Below are 21720 nucleotides of genomic sequence, written 5' to 3'. Positions count from 1 at the left end.
CTCTGAACAGGGGCCGAAGACGGCTGGGAGGGGCCGCACTGGAAGCTCCTACGGCAGAGGCCCGGCCGGGCCCTCTCCACCTTGAAGCTGTGGCTGAGGGCTGCCGTGGGCCTCCCTGAGCTCTCTCTCAGCTTGCCACCTGCACACACACCTTGGCACCCTGGTGGGGAGGAGCTGAGTAAGAACAGGATTAGCTCAATAGGCTAATCCTCTGCCTGCGGCACTGGCACCTCGGGTTCTAATCCCAGTTGGGGCCCTGGATTCTATCCCAGTTGCCCCTCTTCCAGGCCAGCTCTCTGCTGTGGCCCGGGAAGGCAGTGGAGGATGGCCCAAGTGCTTGGGCCCTGCACCTGCATGGGAGACCAGGAGAAGCACCTGGCTCCTGGCTCCTGACTTTGGATCAGCGCAGTGCGCTGGCCGCAGTGGCCATCGGGGAGTGAACCAATGGTAAAGGAAGACCTTTCTCTCTGTCTCTCTCTCTCACTGTCCACTCTGTCTGTAAAACAAACAAAAACAAAACAAAACAAAAAAAAACAGACGCCAAGGTCTCATGCCAGCCATGCGGGTGACATTTCATTCAAGGCAGCACTTTCCTAAGTCCAAGGCCTGCAGTCCCACACTGGAATTCATTTTATTTGCTAACAGTAATGTATTCAATAACTCCCAATCCTGGGCAAGTGTAGGGGCACAACAAGTTAAGCATTGCTTTGAATGCCTACATCCCATCTCTGAGTGCCAGTTCATGGCTTCCATCTGTTGGTTCACTCCCCAAATGGTCACAATAGCCAGGTCTGGGCTGGACCAAACCCAGGAGCTAGGAATGCCACTGACATCTCGCTTGTGGGTGGCAGGGGCCCAAGTACTCAGGCTGTCTTCCACTGCTTCCCCAAGCACATTAGCAGGGAGGAAGTGGAGCAGCCGGGACTTGAGCTGGCACCTAATGGGATGCTGGCACTGCATGCAGCAGCTTTAACCACTACGCCATAGCACCAGCCCCAATAGCTCCCTGCTAATACACCTGAGAAAGCAGCAGAGGTTGGCCCAAGTGTGCGGGACCATGTGGGATACTGAACGGAGTTCTAGACTCCTGGCTCAGCCCAGTCCAGGACCAGTCATTGCTATCATCTGGGGACTGAACAAGTGGATAGAAGATCTCTTTGTCTCTCTTAACTCTGCCTTTTGAATAAATAATTGATCTTAAAGAATAATGCACTTAAGGACAGGTGTTTGGCATAGCCCTTAAGTTGCTGCTTGGGCCACCTGCACCCCATGGTTGAATGCCTGGATTGAGTCTTGTCAACTGTACTTCTGACCCAACTTCTTGCTAATACGCACACTCTGGGAGGAAGCGGGTGATGGCTCAAGTGCTTGGGTCTCTGCCACCCACACAGGAGTCCCAGATGCAGTTCCTGGCTCTGGTCTGGCTCAGCCCTGGCTGCTGTGGGCATCTGGGGAGTGAAACAGTAGATGGAAAATCTCTCCCTGCCTTTTGAATAAAGTGAAAATAAATTTTAAAATAAAAATGCATTTAGGATGAATGTTTGGCTTGGCAGTTAAGATGCCTGTCCCCTACTGGAGCATCTGGTTCTGGTTCTGCTCCTGAATCCAGCTTCCGGTTAATGCAGATTCTGGATAGCAGAATCTTGACGGCTGAAGTAGCTGGGTTCTTATACCCACATGGGAGACCCAGATGGAGTTCCAGGCTCCTGGCTTTGCCCAAGCTGTTGTAGCATCTGAGGAGTGAACCAGAGGATGGGAGCTCTTTCTCTCAAATAACTAATTTTAGAAACTCAAATTAAGGAGCCAGCACTGTGGCATAGTAGGTTAAGCCTCCACCTGTGGCACTGGTATCCCATATGGGCATCAGTTAGAGTCCTGGCTGCTCCTCTTTGATCCAGCTCTCTGCCTGGGAAAGCAGTAGAAGATGGCCCAAGCGTTTGGGCCCTGCACCTTCATGGAAGACCCAGAAGAAGCTCCTGGATCTGGATCGGCCCAGCTCTGGCTGTTGCAGCCATTTGAGGAGTGCACCAGTGGATGGAAGATCTCTCTCTCTCTCTCTCTCTCTCTCTGCTTTTGCTTCTTTGTAACTCTGCCTCTCAAATAAATAAATAAATATTAAAAAAAAAAAAAAAGTGGCCCAAGTGGGAGACTCCTCACTGTGCCTGCATGGGAGACCCAGAAGAAGCTCCTGGCTTTGGATCGGCTCAGCTCCAGCTACTGCGGCCATTTAGGGAGTGAACCAGCATTTGCAAGACTTTCCTGTCTTTCCCTCTCTCTGTAACTCTCTCCCAAATAAATAAAGTCTTTAAAAAATTCAAATTAAAAAACTTAATTGCATTTCAATAAAAAATTATTTAAAAATATCATGTCGGGGCCCATACTGTGGTACAGTAGGTTAATCCTCTGCCTGCAGTGCAGGCATCCCATATGGGCACTGGTTCAAGTCCCGGCTGCTCCTCTTCCAATCTGGCTCTCTGCTGTGGCCTGGGAAAGCAGTAGAAGGTGGCCCAAGCACTTGTCTCCTGCATCCGGTGCGAGACCTGGAAGAAGCTCCTGGTTTCAGATTAGTCCAGCTCTGGCAATTGTAGCCATTTGGAGAGTGAACCTGCGCATGGAAGACCTTTCTCTCTCTCTGTCTCTCTGTCTATAACTCTACCTCTCAAATAAATAAAATCTTAAAAAAAAAAAAAATTCTGTCGGGGCCAGTGTTGTGGCACAGCAGGTACAGCCACTACCTGTGATGTCAGCATCCCATACGGGCACCAGTTTAAGTCCTGCTGCTCTGCTTCCAATCCAGCTCCCTGTTAGTGGCCTGGGAAATGCAGTGAAAGATGGCCCAAGTGCTTGGGTCCCTGCCACCCATGTGGGAGACTTGGAAGAAGCTCCTAGCTCCTGGTTTCGGCCTGGGCTGGTCCTGGCTATAGAGCCATCTGGGGAGTGAACCAGAGAATGGAAAATCTGTCTCTCCCTCTCTGTAACTCTTTCAACTAAATTTTAAAAAAATCATAATTAAAAACATTACATCTGGGGCCGGCGCCATGGCTCACTTGGTTAATCCTCTGCCTGCGGCACTAGCATCCCATATGAGTGCCGGATTCTGTCCCGGTTGCTCCTCTTCCAGTCCAGCTCTCTGCTGTGGCCCCGGAGTGCAGTGGAGGATGGCCCAAGTGCTTGGGCCCTGCACCCGCATGGGAGACTAGGAGGAAGCACTTGGCTCCTGGCTTCAGATTGGGGCACTGCCAGCCATGGCAGCCATTTGGGAGTTGAACCAACAGAAAGAAGACCTTTCTCTCTGTCTCTCACTGTCTAACTCTACCTGTCAAATAAAAAAATTACATCATTTATGGCATAAAAAGTACAGGCATCTGGCAAAAAAAAAAAAAAAAAAAAAGAATCATGAGGGTGATACACAGACAATGGGACTCTGGGTGTCTGGTTTGTTATTGTTGATCCCTAAAGTGGGTTATGTGTGAGATGCCAAAGCTTACTTTAGTTAGGGAAAGGGATTTATTCTTATCTGGATTAAGATAAGAAGGACAAGAGGGCCCTTGAGGCTCCTGGCTCAGGTACCAAGGCTGCTGACAGCCGGAAGGGAACAAGTGGAGCCACAGAGCCAGCAGGAGCCTGCAGCCCAGGGCGGAGAGCAGCGCTCCTGCCCCCAGGCTCCCGGGAGAGCAGAGAACACAGATCATCCTATCACACACAGGTACAGAAGGCAGAGCTGCAAAAATACTCTGTTTAATACTGCGCTATTTCTTTTTAAGAAGTTATAAAATTTCCATGGTCAGTTCATTACAGCTGCAAACTTGAGCTGAATCTCTTCACTCCAGGGCCAGTATTCTTTCCACCCTGACCCTTCAAATTCCTCATGATCCCACATGCTCCGATTTTCCTTCAGCCAACAGGAGCTGAAGTAATGGGTAAGGAGTCAGCACTTCAAGTATGGAGGCCTGTCCCTGGGCCGCCCCGGCCAGGGCTCCTGCACGGGCCTCGCCCGCTGTGCACCCACCCAGAGCTCGGCTGGCCTGCCCGGGGCCAGTCCTGTCCTCAGCCTCACGGCGCCTTGAGTCTGCTCAGTTCCCATCTTCCTCCTCCACAGAGCTTCAGAAGTAAGGAGTGAAACTACGAGAGACCGCGACGCAGGGTCAGGCATCCGGGGCCGGGGAACAGTGGCCCAGCCCGCCGCCCCGCCCCCCAGCCGCCCCAAGAGCCCCAGCACCTTCTCCAGGCTGCGCCGGTGACCCACGCTGACGAAGGTCACGCCCAGCTGCTGGCCCACGCGGTAGAGCTCGCCCTCCACCTCCTCCGTCAGCGCGCTGGTGGCTTCATCGAGCACTGTGTGGGGTAACGCGGGAGCAGTGCAAGCCTCAGCCCTGCCCTGCAGCCTCTGGTCTCCAACCCGCACTCAGCCCGGGCCACAGCCGGGCCCCTGGGAGAGGAGGGGCCTCCAGAGCCCAGGGAATCCTCCTGTGAGCACGGGGGAAATCCCTCACTTTCCTAAAGACAAACCCCGCCTGCCCTGGGACCGCCGGGCCAAGGAAAGCCAGGGTCGCTGTGCAGGGCACGGCTCGGGAGGCCTTCTCCCTTGACGGCAGAGCCGAGGGGCTATATCTCAGCCCTGGGGGCGCTGGCTCTCAGCCCCTGGCGGCTGCAGAGTCAGCACGTTATCTCTCCGGCGGCTCGGAGGGTGCCAGCCACTGCCCCTCTTGGATGGGACACAGACACAACCCAGGCGGGCACAGGTGTGCGCATGTGTGGCTACAGGGCGCGCCTCACCTGCGTACTTTGGCTGCAGGTAGAAGAGCCGGGCGAAGGAGAGCCTTTGCATCTCCCCTGGAGACAGGACATCGTACCTGAGGGGAGGGGGGGTGGCTGCTGAAGGGAGGAGCCGGCTGGCCTTTGCCTCCACAGGGTCCGGGCTAGAAGTTCTTTCTGCAGAGGGGGTGACCCCCAGAGGCCCCACCCTTTTCAGTCACACCCCTGATGCCCACACAAGGTGAGGCCAAAATTCTGCTCCCAAGGGGCACAACACCTGTATCCGATGGAGCAGACTTAGGGGCCAGGAACAGGACCCCCAGGATGCATGGTTCTCATGGGGGAGCCAGCTCTGGAGCTCCCGTACCCCCACACCATTCTTACCAGTTCCAATCCACCTGCTGGTCCAGACCATCTGTCCTTGTCACCAAGCTGGACTGCAACAGACCCAACAGCACAAATTCCATGAAAGGGCCCGGCCCTGCTTCCTGCCCTCTTGGGAATCCTCCCTTGGTCTCCAAACACACACACACCGCTGGGGCGCACTGAGGTGGGGGCCGAGAGAGCAGTCTGCGCAGGCAGAGGAACACGCCACCAACTGCACTGTTCAGACTCCGTGGAGCATGTGACAGTAAAGCCCAGAGCAACACAGCCCATTCAAGATGGTCTGGAAATTCTCTAGGCGCTGTGGCGTAGCGGGTAAAGCCGCCACCTGCAGTGCCGGCATCCCATATGGGTGCCGGTTCGTGTCCTGGCTGCTCCACTTCCAATTCAGCTCTCTGCTATGGCCTGGGAAAGCAGTAGAAGATGGCCCAAGTGCTTGGGCCCCTGCACCCACGTGGGAGACACAGAAGACGCTCCTGACTCCTGGCTTCAGATCGGCCCAGCTCTGGCTGTTGCGGCCATCTGGGGAGTGAACCAGCGGATGGGAGACCTCTCTCTCTGTCTCTACCTCTTTCTGTAACTCTTTCAAATCAATAAATCTTTACCAAAACAAAACAAAAAAACCAGCCCACAGCTCTCACAGCCGATTTCTAGTCCCACTCTGCCAGTGCTGGGTCAGCGGCAGCAGGCCCGGCTCAGCTGGGCCAGCACTGACCTGTGGCCAGTGCTCCCAGGTGGGCTCGGGTCCTTGGGGTCCTGCCCCCACTTACCAGGCCTGCCAAGTCCAAGAACCTCAGGATCCTCTCATCATCAGTAGAACCTGCAAAACAGAGACAGCTTCCTCAACAGATCAGCTCCTTCAGGCCAGAACAGACGGGTGGGAGGGGCAGGAGCCGCAGAATGCTGGGCCGAGGCTCGCCAGGGACAGGTGAGCCCGCTTGCGAAGGGAGGGGCAGGTGATGGAAGTACTCACTTCCCCTCCTCCACAGGCACCTCTGCACAAGGAGGCGAAGACAGAACAAGGTGAGGCTGGGGCACAGACCCCAGAACAGTCAGCAGGTGGAGGAAGAGGGGACCCAACCGAAACCAGCAGCGTGGCTGGGGCCTTGGCCAAGGCGCACAGGGAGGCCTGGTCAGGCAGAGCAGGGACAGCCGAGATGCAGGACGTGCCTCAAGGAAGAGCAGCTCACCTGAGTCCGGGTAGATCTCCTTCAGGGGGTAAATCACCTGAAAACACACACGGGGGCCTGGGGAAGGCGAGCCAGGCCAGAGCCACACCACCCAGCCTCCCCACGAACGCCTGGGGACGTAGGAGAAGCAGGGGACCCAGCGGGAGAGGCCCTGCCAGCAGACGGCACAGGGCAGGTTCCCCACGGCCTTCGCTGTGTATCTGAGGGAATCTGGCCCAGAAGCCAGCCTCGTGCTCAACAAACAGGCGATATCTTGTCTGCAGATCCTCCCCCAGCGACCCGCCCCAGGAGCTGCTCAAAGTCCAACCACGAATGCCCACTGCAATGCTCTCAGAGCCAGAGTTCCCAGGATGGACCACTCTGCTGCCCACTGCGGCAGGGGGGTTGGGGGGGATGCGGCCCACAAGGCTGACCTGTTCCCGCAGGGTCCCGTCGGTGAAGAACGGCTTCTGTGGCAGGAACAGTACCCCGTGGGGCCCAAACTCCGTCAGCATCTGCACCGAGCCTGCAGAGTCCCCCCCATTCAGCTCCATCCGGGGACATGCCGGGGACGGCGACTGCCTCTCCTCCCCAGGGAGGCCCCGCTTACCCCGCGAGCTGGCCCACAGGCCGCCCAGCACCCGCAGCAGGGAGGTCTTGCCCGTGCCCGTGTTGCCCGTGATGAGCAGGCTCTGGCCCTCGCAGATCTTCAGGCTCAGGTCCTTGATGAGCGGCTTGTCGGACGAGGGGGCGGAGACGGAGACCCGCTCCAGGACGAAGGCCACGTCTGCGGGCTCTGCTGCTGGCCACCCAGAGGCCCTGGGGTCAGAGAAAGCCATGGGGAGGGGCTTCTCTTTGGAGACATCACTTCCAGCCTGGGGGCTGTCAGGGGCTGTGTTGAAGCTCCGATCCCCAGGACGGGGAGGCAGAACAGCACTACCTCGGAGGTTCAAGGGGTGGGGACATTCGAAGAAGCCCTGAAGGGCACACAGGAAGGGCTCTGGCAAGGGGGCTGCCTTCTGCTAGGCATGGAGAGAGGCCTCGGGAGAGACCAGGCCTGCAGCCTCCATAGCTGTGAGATGAATCTCCGGCCAGCCTGAGCACGGCGATACAGGGTGGGGGCAGGGCACCCACGAGGAGCCCGACTGGGCAGAGCTCTGCACGGGACCCAACGTACCCAGCTTCAGCACCCTTGAGTCGCAGCTGTCACCCCACCGGGCAGGGACTAAGCCACCTGCCCAGGGTGGGCAAGAGCTGACTTCGTGTAACGCTAATGTTGGTGTGTTTTCATGGTGCCACGGTGTGACGGGACTACTGGGGAGCAGCTGGGAGTACCGAATGCCAGACACTCGATGGATGTCCGTCTCCTCCAAGAACACCTCCCTCACCCCAGCCTCTGGGCTCACAGGTGCACAACTTTCATTTTGAAAAGGGGCAACATCAGTGTTTCATTTCCTAAGAAGACAGAGTTGGCCACACAGTGTTCATTTTAAAAAAAAAAATGATTTTGGCGGGTCGATACTGTGGTGTAATGGGCCAAGTCTCTGTCTGCAGCACCGGTATCCTATATGGGCATGTTTGTGTCCTGGCTGCTCCTCTTCCAATCCAGCTCTCTACTATGGCCTAGGAAAGCAGTAGAAGATGACCCAAGTGCTTGGGCCCCTGCACCCACGTGGGAGATCCAGAAGAAGCTCCTGGCTCCTGGCTCTGGATCAGCCCAGCTCCGGCCGTTGTGGCCATTTGGGGAGTGAACCTGCAGATGGAAGACTTTCTCTCGGTCTCTCCTCTATGTAACTCTGTCTCTCAAATAAATAAATCTTTTAAAAAAATTATTTCAGACTGTTTTCATTTGAAGAACATATTTCTGGTGAAATTAAATGAAAGGCCATTTTTTCCATCTTATTTGAAAGACAGGCAGAGACTGATATTTTCCATCCACTGATGATCCCCACATGCCCACAACAGCCAAGGCTGGACAGGCTGAAGACAGAAGCCGGGAACTCGATCTGGGTCTCCTGTGTGGGTAGCAGGTATTCAATGCTTGAGCCAACACCCCGTGCTCCCAGGTGAGCATCAGCAGGAAACTGGGACTCACACCCAGGCACTCTGATATGGCACCTGGGCGTCCCAAGAGCGTTTCTGAACACTCACTACGTGGCCACTGTCGGAGCACCTTCCATGGACAATGACACCTAAGCCTCACAGCCACCCCAGGAGGAAGGCTCCATCCGTGTCCCTTGCTTGGAGGTCAGGACCCTAAAATCACAGGAAGTGATTTGCCCAAGAAAAGGGAGGAGAAATCCTGGATGCACAAGGCGGTCAGCAGCACCCAGAGCTGAGAAGATGCTGGAATAAAAGCATCTCAGGGACAGACACGGCCTGAGCAGAGGGGCAGGGGCCAGAGGAAGCAGAGGGAGAGCAGGGGTGTGCGCTGATCTTTCCTTTGTCATCTTGGGCCTGGCAGGTGTGTGCACTTGACCTCTGCCAGCAGAGGGAGTGACGTACACGAGCGCAGTGACTGTGACGCTCGGGCTGCACCTGGCACAGCACACAGCGTTCACACCGACTCCTTCCAACCCTGCTCTGCTGCCAGGAATGGGCAGGGCTCCAGGAGCAGCCCGCGCTGGGCCCCCCACAGCCTGCATTCCCAGCTCCCACCCTCCGGCCCCAGCCCAGGACTCACTTGTCCAAGTCCCACTGGCTCTCGCCCAGGATCTCGCAGTCCTGTGACTTCAAGGACATGTCCAGCAGGGCCTCCTGAAGCTCCCCGATCCTGGACAGGAAGTGAGAACCTGAGCCAGAGCCAAGGGGGCCCAGGCAAAAGCCAAACAACTTCTGTGTTGCATGTACGCAGTCCATGGTGGGTTTTTCTGTTCCGCTCCTCATTCAGCTCTGTCTTCTGCATGCGCTCTGCTTGGGAACCAGGGGAACGGGGTGCAGGCTCACCTGTGAGTGTACCCGGCCACGTCTGAGAGCGTGGTGGACAGGTCGATGAGCCGGGTGAAGCAGCTGATGAGGTAGATGCACACAAAGGCGTTCTGGGCAGGAAGGAGAGCAGTAGGTGCCGGCTCCACGGAGCCAGCGCTGGCCCAAGGGGCGAGGGACAGCATCGGGGGTCACCAGGAGGGGCTCTCACCTTGCTGACCAGCGCGCTAAGCTCTGTGGGGCTCAGGTCTCCATAGACCCCACTGAAAATGGGGATTGCGATGACAATGTAACTCAGGATGCTGCCAAGGTAGTCAAAGGTGTTGATGCCAACTGCAGAAGACAGACTGTGTGAGAGGCCCCGGCACAGGAAGCCGGCCTGGCCCCGCTCTCCCTGGGAGGGGACAGGGCTGTGGGAAGGGAAGTGCTCCCCGCCTGGGGGCCTCTGCTTACTGTACAGCCAGAGCTCCTTGGACATCAGCTCCCTCTGGGTCTGCAGGAGTCTCTGTAGCCTGCGGTCGGTCCTCATGTGCTCCACGTGCCCAGCTCTGACGAGGAAAGCTGAGATGTCCGCCAGGCCTGCAGAGGCTCCGCCAGGCTGGGGCCCTCACCCCTCATCACGTCCTCCTTGGGGACCAAGCCCATCCACGTGATCTTGGCTTCAGACCATTCCTGCCACCAGCACCCACTCACGACTCCACTCATTCCTCATGGCAATGTCCGTGGAAACGACACAACCTCTGGAGTTGGCCAGACCTGGTTCAAATCCTGGCTCTGGCCAGTTACTAACTTGGTGACCCTGCAGGCTACTCAAGCCTGAGCCTCGGTTTTCTCATCTGTAAAATGGAGCTAACAAGGCCTACATAACAGGCTGGATTAAGAATGAAGAGTTTCCAAGTAGCAGTGGGTATTATGACACAGTGGGTTACACCTGGGACACCCATATCCCATTATCAGAGCGCCTGGCTCTAGTCTCAGCTACTCTGTGCTTCCGAACCAGCCTTCTGCTGATACACTTGAGAGACAGCAGGTGATGACCCAAGTACTTGGATTCTTGCTGCTCTGGGAGACCCAGATTGAGCAACTGGCTTTAGTCTGGCCCAGCCCTGGCAGTTGTGGACATGTTGGGAGTGACCCAGGGAATGGAAGATGCTCTCTCTTTCTCTGTTGCTCTTTCAAATACATCTTTAATTTTAAAAAGTTTCCAAATATAAAGTGACAGCTATATGAGTGGCCATTAGTATTTCAGAGCTGCTATTTTTTTTTTAAAGATTTATGTATTTATTTGAAAGGTAAAGTTACAGAGAAGTAGAGGCAGAGACACAAGGGCCAGAGCTGGGCTGATCCAAACCATGGAGCTTCTTCCGGGTCTCCTAAGCAACTACAGGGGCCCAAGGACGCGGGCCATCTTCTACTGCTTTCCAAAGCACATTAGCAGGGAGCTGGATTGGAAGTGGAGCAGCTGGGACTTGAACCAGCACTCATATGGGATGCTGGCACTGCAGGCAGCAGCTGTACCTGCTATGCCACAGCGTTGGCCCTGAGAGCTGCTGTTAACAAACAAAATATCCAGGGGCTGGCATTGTGGCACAGTAGGTTAAGCCATGGCCTGGGGCACTGGCATTCCATATGGGCACCAGCTCGAGTCCCAGCTGCTCCACTTCCAATCCAGCTCCCTGCTAATGCACCTGGGAAAGCAGCGGAAGATGGCCCAAGTGCTTGGGCCCCTGCACCCATGTAGGAAACTCAGATGAAGCTCCTGGTTCCTGACTTTGGCCTGGCCCAGCTCTGGCTGTTGGGGCCACTTGGGGAGTGAACCAATGGATAGAAGCTCTCTTTCTGTAACTCTGCACTTTAAATAAGTAAATAAATATTTTTAAAAAAATACTCAGAGCAGTCACTCAGGCCAGGCTCTGTGTTAGTGTGATAAAGAGGAGGGTAATGGCCGGCGTCACAGCTAACTTGGCTAATCCTCTGCCTGTGGCACCAGCACACCGGGTTCTAGTCCCAGTCGGGGCGCCGGATTCTGTCCCGGTTGCTCCTCTTCCAGTCCAGCTCTCTGCTGTGGCCTGGGAGGGCAGTGGAGGATGGCCCAAGTGCTTGGGCACTGTACGCGCATGGGAGACCAGGAGGAAGTACCCGGCTCCTGGCTTCGGATCGGCACAGTGCCGGCCATGACAGCCATTAGGGGAGTGAACCTATGGAAGGAAGACTTTTCTCTCTGTCTCTCTCACTGTCTATAACTCTCTTTCTGTCTCTCTCTTTCTCACTAACTCTGCCTGTCAAAAAATAAATAAATAAATAAATAAAAAGAGGAGGGTAAGACAGCCCTGCCGTCCAGCAGCTCCTGGCCCAGAGGGCAGGTGCACAGGACACGGAGTATGGAAGTTAAGCCTGTCCTCAGGGCCAAGGCAGCAAACGGAGCGTGGGAAAGTGCTCCAGAGGAGGTGAGTGGGGCTTCCAGGCTGGGTAGGAATTCTCCAGGCAGGAAGGGTGGACGGAGGAGAGGAGAGGGTTGTAGAATTCACCCTTTCCCGGCACAATCCGATTGCCACAGACACAGCCATCTGGGACTCCAGGAATAAATGTGCCTCCCTCCAGCGCCCAGAGCAGCCCTGCCCAGCCTGGGGCGCAGCACCAGCTCGGATTCCTATTCTTGGTGCTCCCAAGCAGGTGCTGGCTGCACACTGCCACAGAGCCGGGCAGAAAAGCAAAGAACTCAGGGAAATCGGATCCACCCCTAAGTACAGGAGATCCAAGAAGTAGCTTCCATTTCCTAAGCATAACCCGCTGGAGCCTGCGCTATGGGTGCAGACACTGACTGGGCACAGGGCCCTGGCACCGGAGGGAAGGACGGACCTCACACACTGTCACAGGAGACCGGAGCCGGGTCCACCTGGACAGCATGGAGAGCCGGTCTCTGGATCTGAGAGGCTCCCATCCCCTCCCACGCTACTGAGACCAGGGCTCAGCCATGGGCGTCGGGCACCAGCAGAAGGCCACTTCGCAGACAGAAAGCCACGGGCACAAAATGCCTCCCAGCCATCAGTACGGACCATGAAGCCCTCACTGCATTCTCTGACTCTCAGGTCCTACGCCGGCCCACCCACCACAGCTGGCCCCTGTAAGGAACCACCCAGTCCAGAGGCTGGCCCCTGGCCCTACGCGATGAGCAGGCGTGGGCAGAGGGTCACAGCGTGCCAAGACCCAGCCGCTGGACTCAGCAGTGGCAGGTGGTGGTCAGATCAGCTCTGGCAAGGGAGAAGGGGAATGACCCCTGCAGACTCACCTGTAGAAAGCAGCAGGCTCCGCGTTCACCCGAATCTGCATGTGCTTGAACCTGGGCAGGCAGAGGGAAAGGGTGCTGGCGACAGGAAGTCCCGGCCCCTCCCCGATCAGAGCCCTGGATGAAGGACCTCCCCCCCTCCAGGCTCCCGCCAGATAAACCCTCCAAGCTGTGGCCGCAGGGGCAGGGAGCGGCATTTGTCCCCGTCCCACACCAGAGTACCTGGGTTCAATGCTCACCTCCTGCTGAGGCAGAGCTGGGGGGGGGGCAGCGGTGACGACTCGAGTGATGGGGTTCTGCCACCCACGTGACACACAGCTGCACTGTCCAGCACCTGGCTTTGCTCTCCCCAGCCCCCACCCTTACCACTGCAGTCATCTGGGGGGTGAATTAGTGGATGGCAGCTCACTTTCATATGAGTAAATACATTTGGAGTCTGAATTATGTATTTTCTTCCTTTCTTTTTTAAAGGCAGAGAGAGACAGAAAGAGATCTTCCATCTGCTGCTTCACTCCCCAAATGCCTGCAACAGCCAGGGCTGGGCCAAGCTGAAGTCAGGAGCCCAGAACTCAACTGGGGTCTCCCAAACCCTTGAGCCGCCACCGCTGTCGCCCAGGATGTGTGTTAGCAGGAAGCGGAGGGACCAGGACCTGCCCCAGGCACTCTGATGTGTGATGCGGACATCCCAGGCAGCGTCTAACTGCCCCAGAAATAAATACATTTAAAAAAAAAATAAAAAGATGAATAAAATTTTAAAAACCAAAATGAACATGTGGCTGCCCTGACCCCCCTCTCCTGGACTGGCACAGGGATGAGAAGTCCCAGGGCCTTCTGGGTGCAGCAGCTCTGCAGAGGCAGGGCTGCCACTGCGCAGGTGCATCTCTGCCCACTGCGCCTGCTCCTCTCTGTCCCCAGCCTGAAGGAGGTCAAGAAACAGAGTAGGCCTGAACCCATCAACTGCCACAGCCTAGTGACGCGAGAGAGGATGCTTAGACCAGAAGTGCGTGAGAAGGCCGGGAGATAATGACAGCGGTGGCACCATCCTCAGCGTGTCCCATCTGAGCCCACTCAGCCTCACGTCTCTCGGCAGGCAGCCGGGCCACCCCCACTTCAGAGGTGAGCAAATGGAAGCTTAGAGGGGAGATCTCACCCACGATCACACTCAGGCCGTGTGCACCCGGAGCCCATCCCCTGACCACTCTGCGGGGCCCCAGAACTTGGGGAGGAGGACTCACCTGAAATCCCCCTCCAGCTTCTCCTGCTGCACCAGCTTCGTCACGATGGGCCCCATCAGAGTTTTGTTCACCATGGTCCCCAGCATGAAATACCCGAAGATGCTCACGGGCCCAAGCCAGCCTGTGCTGCAAGGCAGAGGGAGGGAGGATGAGGAAGGGGGAGGGGCGCCCCATATCCCCACAGGCCCCAGCCGGGACGCCTCCCCTCTCGTCTCATCTCAGCAGCCCCGTCTGCTCCTACGGCGGGGGGGGGAACCTGACATTCAGTGAGAGCTGTCAAAGTGCCAGGATCTCTGCGATGCTGAAACAGCAGAGGGCAACAGGCAGAGCTGGGCCTGAGCACGTGCCACAGGATGACGCCCTGGGGTGCAGGTGGGCGGGCGGGGAGGGAGGCCTCCTTCGGACCTGACCTGGGAGAGCCAATGCCCACCCCAGGCGACCTTGAGGGCAGAGAGGCTTCACCTCTGGAAGCACTGGTAAGTGTAGTAGACGAGGGTGAAGGGGGAGATGATCAGCTGGCTGGCCATGCTGCTGAGCTGCCGGCAGAATCGCTCCACGTCCTGGCTGATGCGCTGGTCCCTGGGGCAACGACACAGGGGCTGGACCTCGGGCTGCACAGACCTGACCGCTTCTCCCAACTCGTCCTCCAGCGCCGCCAGCAGGTACCCGGTGGGAAGAAGGACCCAGGGAAGGCTGGTTTCCTGGAGCAACTAACCCTTCAGGGCCTTCATCAGGGTTCCAGGCAGCAGCTTCCTACAGTGCCTCAGAAAAAGTGAGACAGGAAGGGTCCAGCACCCAGGGGCTTGGGCCAGCCCTGAGCAGAGCCAGAGGACACTTGAAGGGGAGGCAGCCGTTCTTTCTGGATGGTAGGAAAACTGGCCCTGCTATCTCCATTCTCCCTATTTTCTCTGCTTTGAGCCCGAGCCTGCTCTGTTCCAGCCGGGCGGCTGAGCTGCCATAAGGGGCTGAGGGTGGAAGCAGCAGCTGCCTGCCCAGGGTCTCCGCTGCAAAGCTGGTCTGAGCTGAAGAAAGGCCGCCTCGAGGTCCCATCTCACCCCCAGGGCCACACTGACTGCTACTCGTGATAAGACACCGAGTGGCCCTGGGCAAGTCACCGGCCATCCCTCACTCCCAGGGAGCACCTGCTATGTGTCCGGCTCTGTGCTCGGGGCTACCCGAACCCCAGCACTTCATCCTCTGAAACAGGAACTACTATCATCCTCATCTTACAGAAGGGGACCTGGGGCTCAGTAATGTACGAGCTGCAAGCTGGGAGGTGCCAGGCGCTGAATCGTAGCCTGCAGTCGGTTTGTTCCCTGCAGAAAAGCCAAGAGCTGGTCTTCCAGCAAGGTCACTGTCTTCCAGGGGGCCTCCCCAGCCACCCAGGGTATAAACCGCACAAAAGGGAGCTGCTCCTGGCCTCCTTGTGTTAGCTCCCTGTCTCAATGCTGCAGCCTCTGCAGACACCCTCAGCAAAGCACCCCCACCCCGCCCGGCCTCTGTGCAGAATATCTGTAAGTAGCCAAAGCAGACTATCTCCTTGGGGCCTGCCGCCCGGCCTCCCAAGGGCTAAGCCAGACGCACAGGGTCACGCAGAGGGGCGAGAGCACAGAGAGGGCGCCTACGGGTTATCGACGTCATCCCGCAGCACGTTCAGGGTATAGTACACGCGGCCCCGGAAGTAGAGGCGGTGCAGGTGCTCGGTGAGGTCCTTCCTCCAGCTCACATACAGCAGCTTGCAGGTGAACTGGTCAAAGCTCTTCAGCTGTGCAGTGGGGGAGGCAAGGGGAAGGGAGGGGAGGCAGAGCTGGCTTCCTGCGAGTCGGTTCAAAGCTCAGGGCTGGCAGGAAGCCTCTGCTGACCGGCCCGGCCCCTCTGATCACTCAGCAGTTTTCTTGTTTACTGAGGATTCTCCCTTCCTCATTCACCTGTGGGTTCATTCCCTCTGCAAATCCGAAGGCCCAACCAAGGCAAGGCCCTCGCGCTCCCACAGGGGCCTGCCTTGCACTGAGGGTAGATGAGCTCCCGCCGGCAGGGGCCACGTTGCCCATCCCACTAATGTTCTTCCTCCCTGGCCCCGACGCTGGCAACGGGGTTCAGGATGTGATAAGTGCGTGTGGGCTAAAGGCCCATCCAAAGCAGCCGGAGCAGGATGAGAAGCAGTTTCCCCACGAAAACAGGCGGCACAGCCCGGCAGAGAACAGCGGCAGGGTCTTCCGCTGCTGTTTGCGAAGCACCAATGCGCTGAGCACTGGGGAACAGCCGTGAGCTCAGGATGCCGCTGGGAAACCCCGGCGAGGGCTGCAGCATGCTACGGCAGAGGAAACTCGGGTACAGAGAGCGCGCACGGCGTGGTGGAGGGAAACGGGAAAGTTGAAGACTTGAAGTGGTGACGATGGAGGTCTACTGAGACCCGAGCAGGGCGTGGGCATTGAGGTGCAGTGGGTTAAACGGCCGCCTATGATGCCGGCATCCCATCGGAGCGCTGGTTCTGGTCCTAGCTGCTCTGTTTCTGACCCAGCTCCTTGCTACTGTGGGAAAGCAGCCAAAGAGGGGCCAAGGACTTGGCCCCTGGCATCCACGTGAGAGACCCAGCTGCGGTTCCTGTCTCTGGTTTTGGACGTTGTGGCCATTTGGGGAATAAAGCAGTGGATGGAAGATTCTCTCTCTCTCTCTCTGTAACTCTGCCTTTCAAATAAATAAATCTTAGCAAAATAAAAAGAAAGAAAAATGAGCAGGCTTTAGCCAACTGAACAAAGGGTGGGGGGCTGGCGCTGTGGTGCAGCAGGTTAAAGGCCTGGCATGAAGCGCCGGCATCCCACACGGGCGCCAGTTCTAGTACCAGCTGGCTGCTCCTCTTCCCACCCAGCTCTCTGCTGTGGCCTGGGAAAGAAGATGGCCCAAGTCCTTGGGACCCTACATTCGCCTGGGAGACCTGGAAGAAGCTCCTGGCTCCTGATTTCAGATCGGCCCAGCTCCAGCCATTGTGGCCATTTGGGGAGAGAACCAGAGAATGGAAGACTTTTCTCTCTCTCTGCCTTTCGAATAAATAAATAAATAAATAAATATTTTTAAAAAAAAGTGTTCTGAGTTCCCTAAAGCAAGAGGTCTGGGAATGAAACAGACAATGCCCATTTCCACTAAATGCTGAACTCAATCCAAACCTCGTGGCCCAGCCCTGGGAGATGGAAACACAGGAGAGAATGGTCCAGAGTGTGCCAACAGGAAGACCAACGACATGTCTAGGCTCCAATCCCCCAGGGCAACCAGCATCCTCCTAGTTCCCAGAAGCGGGAGGGGACACAGCCTCGCGGCTTGCCTCCTGCTTCCTGGAGGAGGTCTGGGCACTCCACCGGCACTGGACCGGAGGGGGAGCCTTACCGAGGAGTTGACAACGATGAGCACCACAGCCAGGAACGTCAGGGCCTTGAACCCATCCAAGTCTTTGCTCCCCAGGACCCCGTAGTACTGACTGGGGATCAGGCCAACCTGGTAGATGACCAGTTGTTCTAGGGCGAGGGTGAGGAGTCAGAAGTCCATGGTAGGGGTTAATAAGAGGGAAGGACTCCCCTACTGCTCACCCACACCCTAGAGAGGTGGAGGGGGACCCGAACCAGGGCGCCACCTCCGTCCCTCACCCCGGCCGCATTCACTCACCCAGCAGGGCCACACATAAGAGGGTCAGGAACATCAGGACGTTCTGCGCCGACCACGAGGGAAACAGAACCTTCTGTATCCTCAGGAACCGCTGCAGAAACTGCAGATCTAACCTGGGCCTGAGGCAGAGAGGAAGGGGGACGGCCGGGCGGGCAGTGAGGCCTCGGGAGCTGCTGCTACGCCTCCCTGCACCGTCCTGCAGAGGGGCCGGGCCATGCAGAAACCAGGTTTCCCGATACTGATGATGGCAGGGGGAGGGGCGGGGGGAGATGTAACATTATTAACACAAGGAAATGCAGGAGAAGATCTGTTTTTTTTTTTTTTTTTTTTTTTTTTTTTTGACAGGCAGAGTGGACAGTGAGAGAGAGAGAGAGAGAGAGAAAGAAAGGTCTTCATTTTCTGTTGGTTCATCCCCCAATGGCTGCTGCGGCCGGCGCATCGCGCTGATCCGAAGCCAGGAGCCAGGTGCTTCTCCTGGTCTCCCATGGGGTGCAGAGCCCAAGCACTTGGGCCATCCTCCTCTGCACTCCCGGGCCACAGCAGAGAGCTGGACTGGAAGAGGAGCAATCGGGACAGAATCCGACCAGGACTAGAACCCAGGGTGCAGAGGATTAGCCTAGTGAGCCATCGCGCCGGCCAGGAGAATATCTGAATGGAGATACCTGAATGATACCTAGGTGAGAAAGTATTCCTCCAATCAGATCCACGATCCACAAATGATAAAGGCGAAATTGATGGATTTAATTTCATTACGATTAAATATTTTTGTTCAACACAGTATCTTAAAAAGCTGGAGCAGCTACCTGCAGTGTAAAAGCAACACAAACTAAATCGACAGCACACAACCTATTCCACACACCAGGAAGCCGAGAAAGGATATAAACAGGTGATTCACAAAGAGGAAAAGCAGATGGCTAACTGACACGGGAACGTGAACACAGGGGGAGACCACCTTGCAGCCACGAGATCGGCATTCTCCAGACCAGACAAGCCCAAACAATATGGGCAACTGGAACCTTCTGTTGGGATGTACAAACGGGTGTAAGTGATCCAGGGAACAACCCAGATCAGATGTGACCATGGGGACACACCTGCCAGAATGCTCCTGAACTGCGGTCTGTGGTGGTGAAAAGCTGGAAACAACCTAGGTCTCTATGGGGCCAGCGCTGTGGCGCAGAGGGTTAAAGCCTCGGCCTACAGCACCGGCATCCCATGTGGGCGCTGGTTCAAGTCCTGGCTGCTCCACTTCCATCCAGCTCTCTACTATGGCCTGGGAAAGCAGTAGAAGATGGCCCAAGCACTCCCGTGGAAGACCCAGAAGAAGCTCGTGGCTCCTGGCTTTGGATCAGCTCAGCTCCAGCTATTGTGGCCATTTGGTGAGTGAACCAGTGGATGGAAGACTCTCTCTCTCTGTAATGGAAGGAGGGAGGGAGGAAGGAAGGAAGAGGTCTATGCACACAGAGTGGCACCACACAGCGCCCACAAGTGAGAACCAGAGTGCCCCACAGCACAGGATGACCTCAAATACACAACGTGGGGGCCGGCACCCATAGGGGCACAGGTTCGAGTCCCAGTTGCCAGGAACTTCCTCCAGGTCTTCCCACGCAGGTGCAGGACAGGTGCACGCCATCTTCTACTGTTCTCCCAGGCCACGGCAGAGAGCTGGATCGGAAGTGGAGCAGCCAGGTCTTGAACCGGTGCCCATAAGGGATGCTGGCGGCGGCTTTACCACAGGCTGCTCCACTTCCAATCCAGCTCCCTGCTGATGCACTTGGGAAAGCAGCACAAGATGGCCTGAGTAGACCTGGATGAAGCTCCTGACTCCTGGCTTCCGCCTGGCCCAGCTCTGGCCATTGCCGCCATTTGGGGAGTGAACCAGCGGACAGAAGATTCTCTCTCTCTCTGTAACTCTGCCTTTGAAATAAATATATAAATCTTTAAAAAAAAAAAAACTGGAGGTAATTTTTTTAAAATCACAGCATATTACCATTTCTATAAATTCAAAGTCACTGTTTTTAGGGTAACGTTCAAAGGTGCCTGTAAAAACCCTCCCTCACGACAGCACGGCGGTGGGTGTCTGAGAAGGGGAGAGAAGACAGACCGCAAGGGCGATCATAAAAGGGGGGTTGGCACCATCCGTCCTGCGCACCCAGAGAATGCCAGTCGCGAAGGCGAGATCCCACAAGCAGGGAGCAGGCGGCGACGGACTCCGCGCCAAGGCCGGGGCAGCCGAGGAGCAGTGCAGCCCCGATCCCACAGGAGGGCGGGCGCCACCCGAGCCGGGAAGCGGGCGCGTCCGCCGCCACATCCCCGGGCAGGACGCCCCGCGCGCGACCCAGCTCGCCTCCCAGCCGCCTGCTCACCTGGCGCCGGCTCCGGGCGCGGGCCCCGGGACCGCCATGACCCCGAGTCCTCCTGGCGAGCGATCACTGCGGTCCCCGGGTCGGCTCCGGGCAGAGTCCAAGGAGCTCGCGGCCGGCCCGGGAGGGGCGGGGCCCCGGCCACCACAGAGACGGCGGCGGATAGAGAGGACGCATCGCTCCCGGAAGCGACCGACTTCTCCGAAACCTACCAAAGAGATTAGGCCAACCCGGCGGCTAGAGCGCCCCCTTCTGGACCTGGGAGGTTTCCCCTTGGACAACCGGCAGCTGGCTATGTAACTATTTTTTTTTTACAAGAATCTTAGATTTTTAATCTAGTAGATGTTTCACACATTGTCCCAGAAGAAGCCAGCGCGATCTTTAAAAAAACACTGATCAAGGGCTGGCGTTGTGGTGTAGCGGGTAAGGCGGCCGCCTGCAGTGCCGACATCCCATATGGGCGCCAGTTCGAGTCCCTGCTGCTCTTCTGATAATCCAGCTCTCTGCCATGGCCTGTGGTAGCAGTAGAAGATGGCCCAAGGCCTTGGCCCCCTGCACCAGTGTGGGAGACCCGGAAGAAGCTCCTGGCTCCTGTTGCAACCATTTGGGGAGTGAACCAGCAGATGGAAGACCTCTCTCTCTCACTCTCTCTCTCTCTCTGCTTCTGCTTCTCTGTAAATCTACCTTTTGAATAAATAAATCTTAAAAAAAAAAAAACTTTATCAGAGCAGGGACCTTGCCTACTGTCTGCTAATTTCCCAGCACCTAGAACACTGCTAGTGTGTAGGAAGTGTTTAATAACTTTTTAAAGTGTTGAAGGGCTGACATGGTGGCGTAGCAGGTAAAGCCATTGCCTATGACGCAGGCATCCCATATGGGCACTGCTTCCAGTCCTGGCTGCTCCACTTCTGATCTAACTCCGTGCTGGTGGCCTGGGAAAGCAGTGGAAGATGGCCAAGTCTTTGGGCCCTGCCACCACACGGGAGACAGAGGAAGTTCCTGGGTCCTGGCTTTGACCTGGCCCAGCACCTACTACTGTGGCCATCTGAAGAGCAAACCATGGAAGGAAGACCTCTCTCTCTCTCTATCCTCTCTTTCTCCCTCTCTCTCACTCCCTCTTTCTCTCTCTCTCTTCATCTCTCTCTGTCTCTCCCTCTCTTTCTGTAACTCTGCCTTTCAAATAAAAATAAATGAATCTTTAAAAACATTAAGTGTCCTTTTTCTCCTTTCCTCCGCCATCATGGTGGGTGCCCCTGACTCTCCCTCGCCATGTCTTCTCACAAGACCTTCAGAATCAAGAGGTTCCTGGCCAAAAAACAAAAGCAAAACCGCCCCATTCCGCAATGGATTCGGATGAAAACTGGTAATAAAATCAGGTATAACTCCAAGAGGAGACATTGGAGAAGAACCAAGCTGGGTCTATAAGGAATTGCACTTGAATGGTGTGCACATTTCTTCTGTCTCAATGTCACTATTACCACATCAAGCTGAAGATGTCACCATCTGGACAGCTGGACATGTTTGATTAGGGCTGTAACCAGTGGGCTGGTTCAGTAATAAATAAATGAGACCTTTAAAAAAAAAAACATTAAGTATTAAGTGAATGAAATGCCTATCAACCGACTACAAGGCTCAAAGAAAAGTTCAAGCAGCACGGCTCCCAGAACCCTAACTTTGAATGTGGATGCACCTCCCCACCTTCTCTCCTCCCCACCTTCAGTCCTCATGAAGCGTCAGCTCCATGCCAAGCATGCGACGAGACCCACGTCTCTCCTGTCTCCTTGGAGCCTGCAGTCTGGCTGGAAAGCTGGAGCAGCTGTGACAAAGGCACCTTCCAGCAGGCTTCCTCGGCTTCGCACCAGTGGACTGCCCAGCCTTCTAATTCTTTGTTGGGCAGGCTTCTCAACACCTTGTACTGAGCCGTGTCCCAGGCCTCTGCCCAGGGGGAG

At 56.3% G+C, this 21720-nt stretch overlaps 2 protein-coding genes across 7 annotated transcripts; one reads left to right on the top strand and one right to left on the bottom strand.

The window, feature by feature from the left end:
- Nucleotides 1–3697: 3697 nt before the first annotated feature.
- ABCD4 (ATP binding cassette subfamily D member 4) lies at nt 3698–19897 on the bottom strand. 6 transcript variants are annotated; one of them, XM_062181204.1, is made up of 20 exons: nt 19775–19897; nt 17412–17530; nt 17136–17263; nt 15380–15519; nt 14217–14333; nt 13755–13880; nt 12523–12573; nt 9687–9781; nt 9445–9566; nt 9255–9346; nt 8992–9081; nt 6919–7190; nt 6743–6834; nt 6330–6366; nt 5910–5959; nt 5140–5192; nt 4777–4853; nt 4220–4335; nt 4010–4122; nt 3698–3908 (listed from the first exon to the last, which is right to left on the bottom strand). In XM_062181204.1, the coding sequence occupies exons 1-19, from the start codon at nt 19810–19812 to the stop codon at nt 4054–4056; spliced, it is 1884 nt and encodes a 627-aa protein (XP_062037188.1). In that variant the 5' UTR covers nt 19813–19897; the 3' UTR covers nt 3698–3908; nt 4010–4053. The 6 variants fall into 6 exon arrangements, with proteins under 6 accessions (XP_062037188.1, XP_062037187.1, XP_062037189.1 ...); XM_062181203.1 differs by having other exon boundaries at nt 3698–4122; XM_062181205.1 differs by having other exon boundaries at nt 3698–4122; nt 6919–7127.
- Nucleotides 19898–21028: 1131 nt separating this feature from the next.
- Nucleotides 21029–21322, top strand: LOC133751542 (large ribosomal subunit protein eL39). The gene has a single exon (XM_062181640.1). The coding sequence runs from the start codon at nt 21041–21043 to the stop codon at nt 21194–21196; it is 156 nt and encodes a 51-aa protein (XP_062037624.1). The 5' UTR covers nt 21029–21040; the 3' UTR covers nt 21197–21322.
- The last annotated feature ends 398 nt before the right edge of the window (nt 21323–21720 follow it).

This window comes from Lepus europaeus, chromosome 22 (genome assembly GCF_033115175.1).
Source record: "Lepus europaeus isolate LE1 chromosome 22, mLepTim1.pri, whole genome shotgun sequence".
Lineage (NCBI taxonomy): Eukaryota > Metazoa > Chordata > Mammalia > Lagomorpha > Leporidae > Lepus > Lepus europaeus.
The sequence above is the reverse complement of the archived record's forward strand: the minus strand, read 5'-3'. Positions and strand labels throughout refer to the sequence as shown.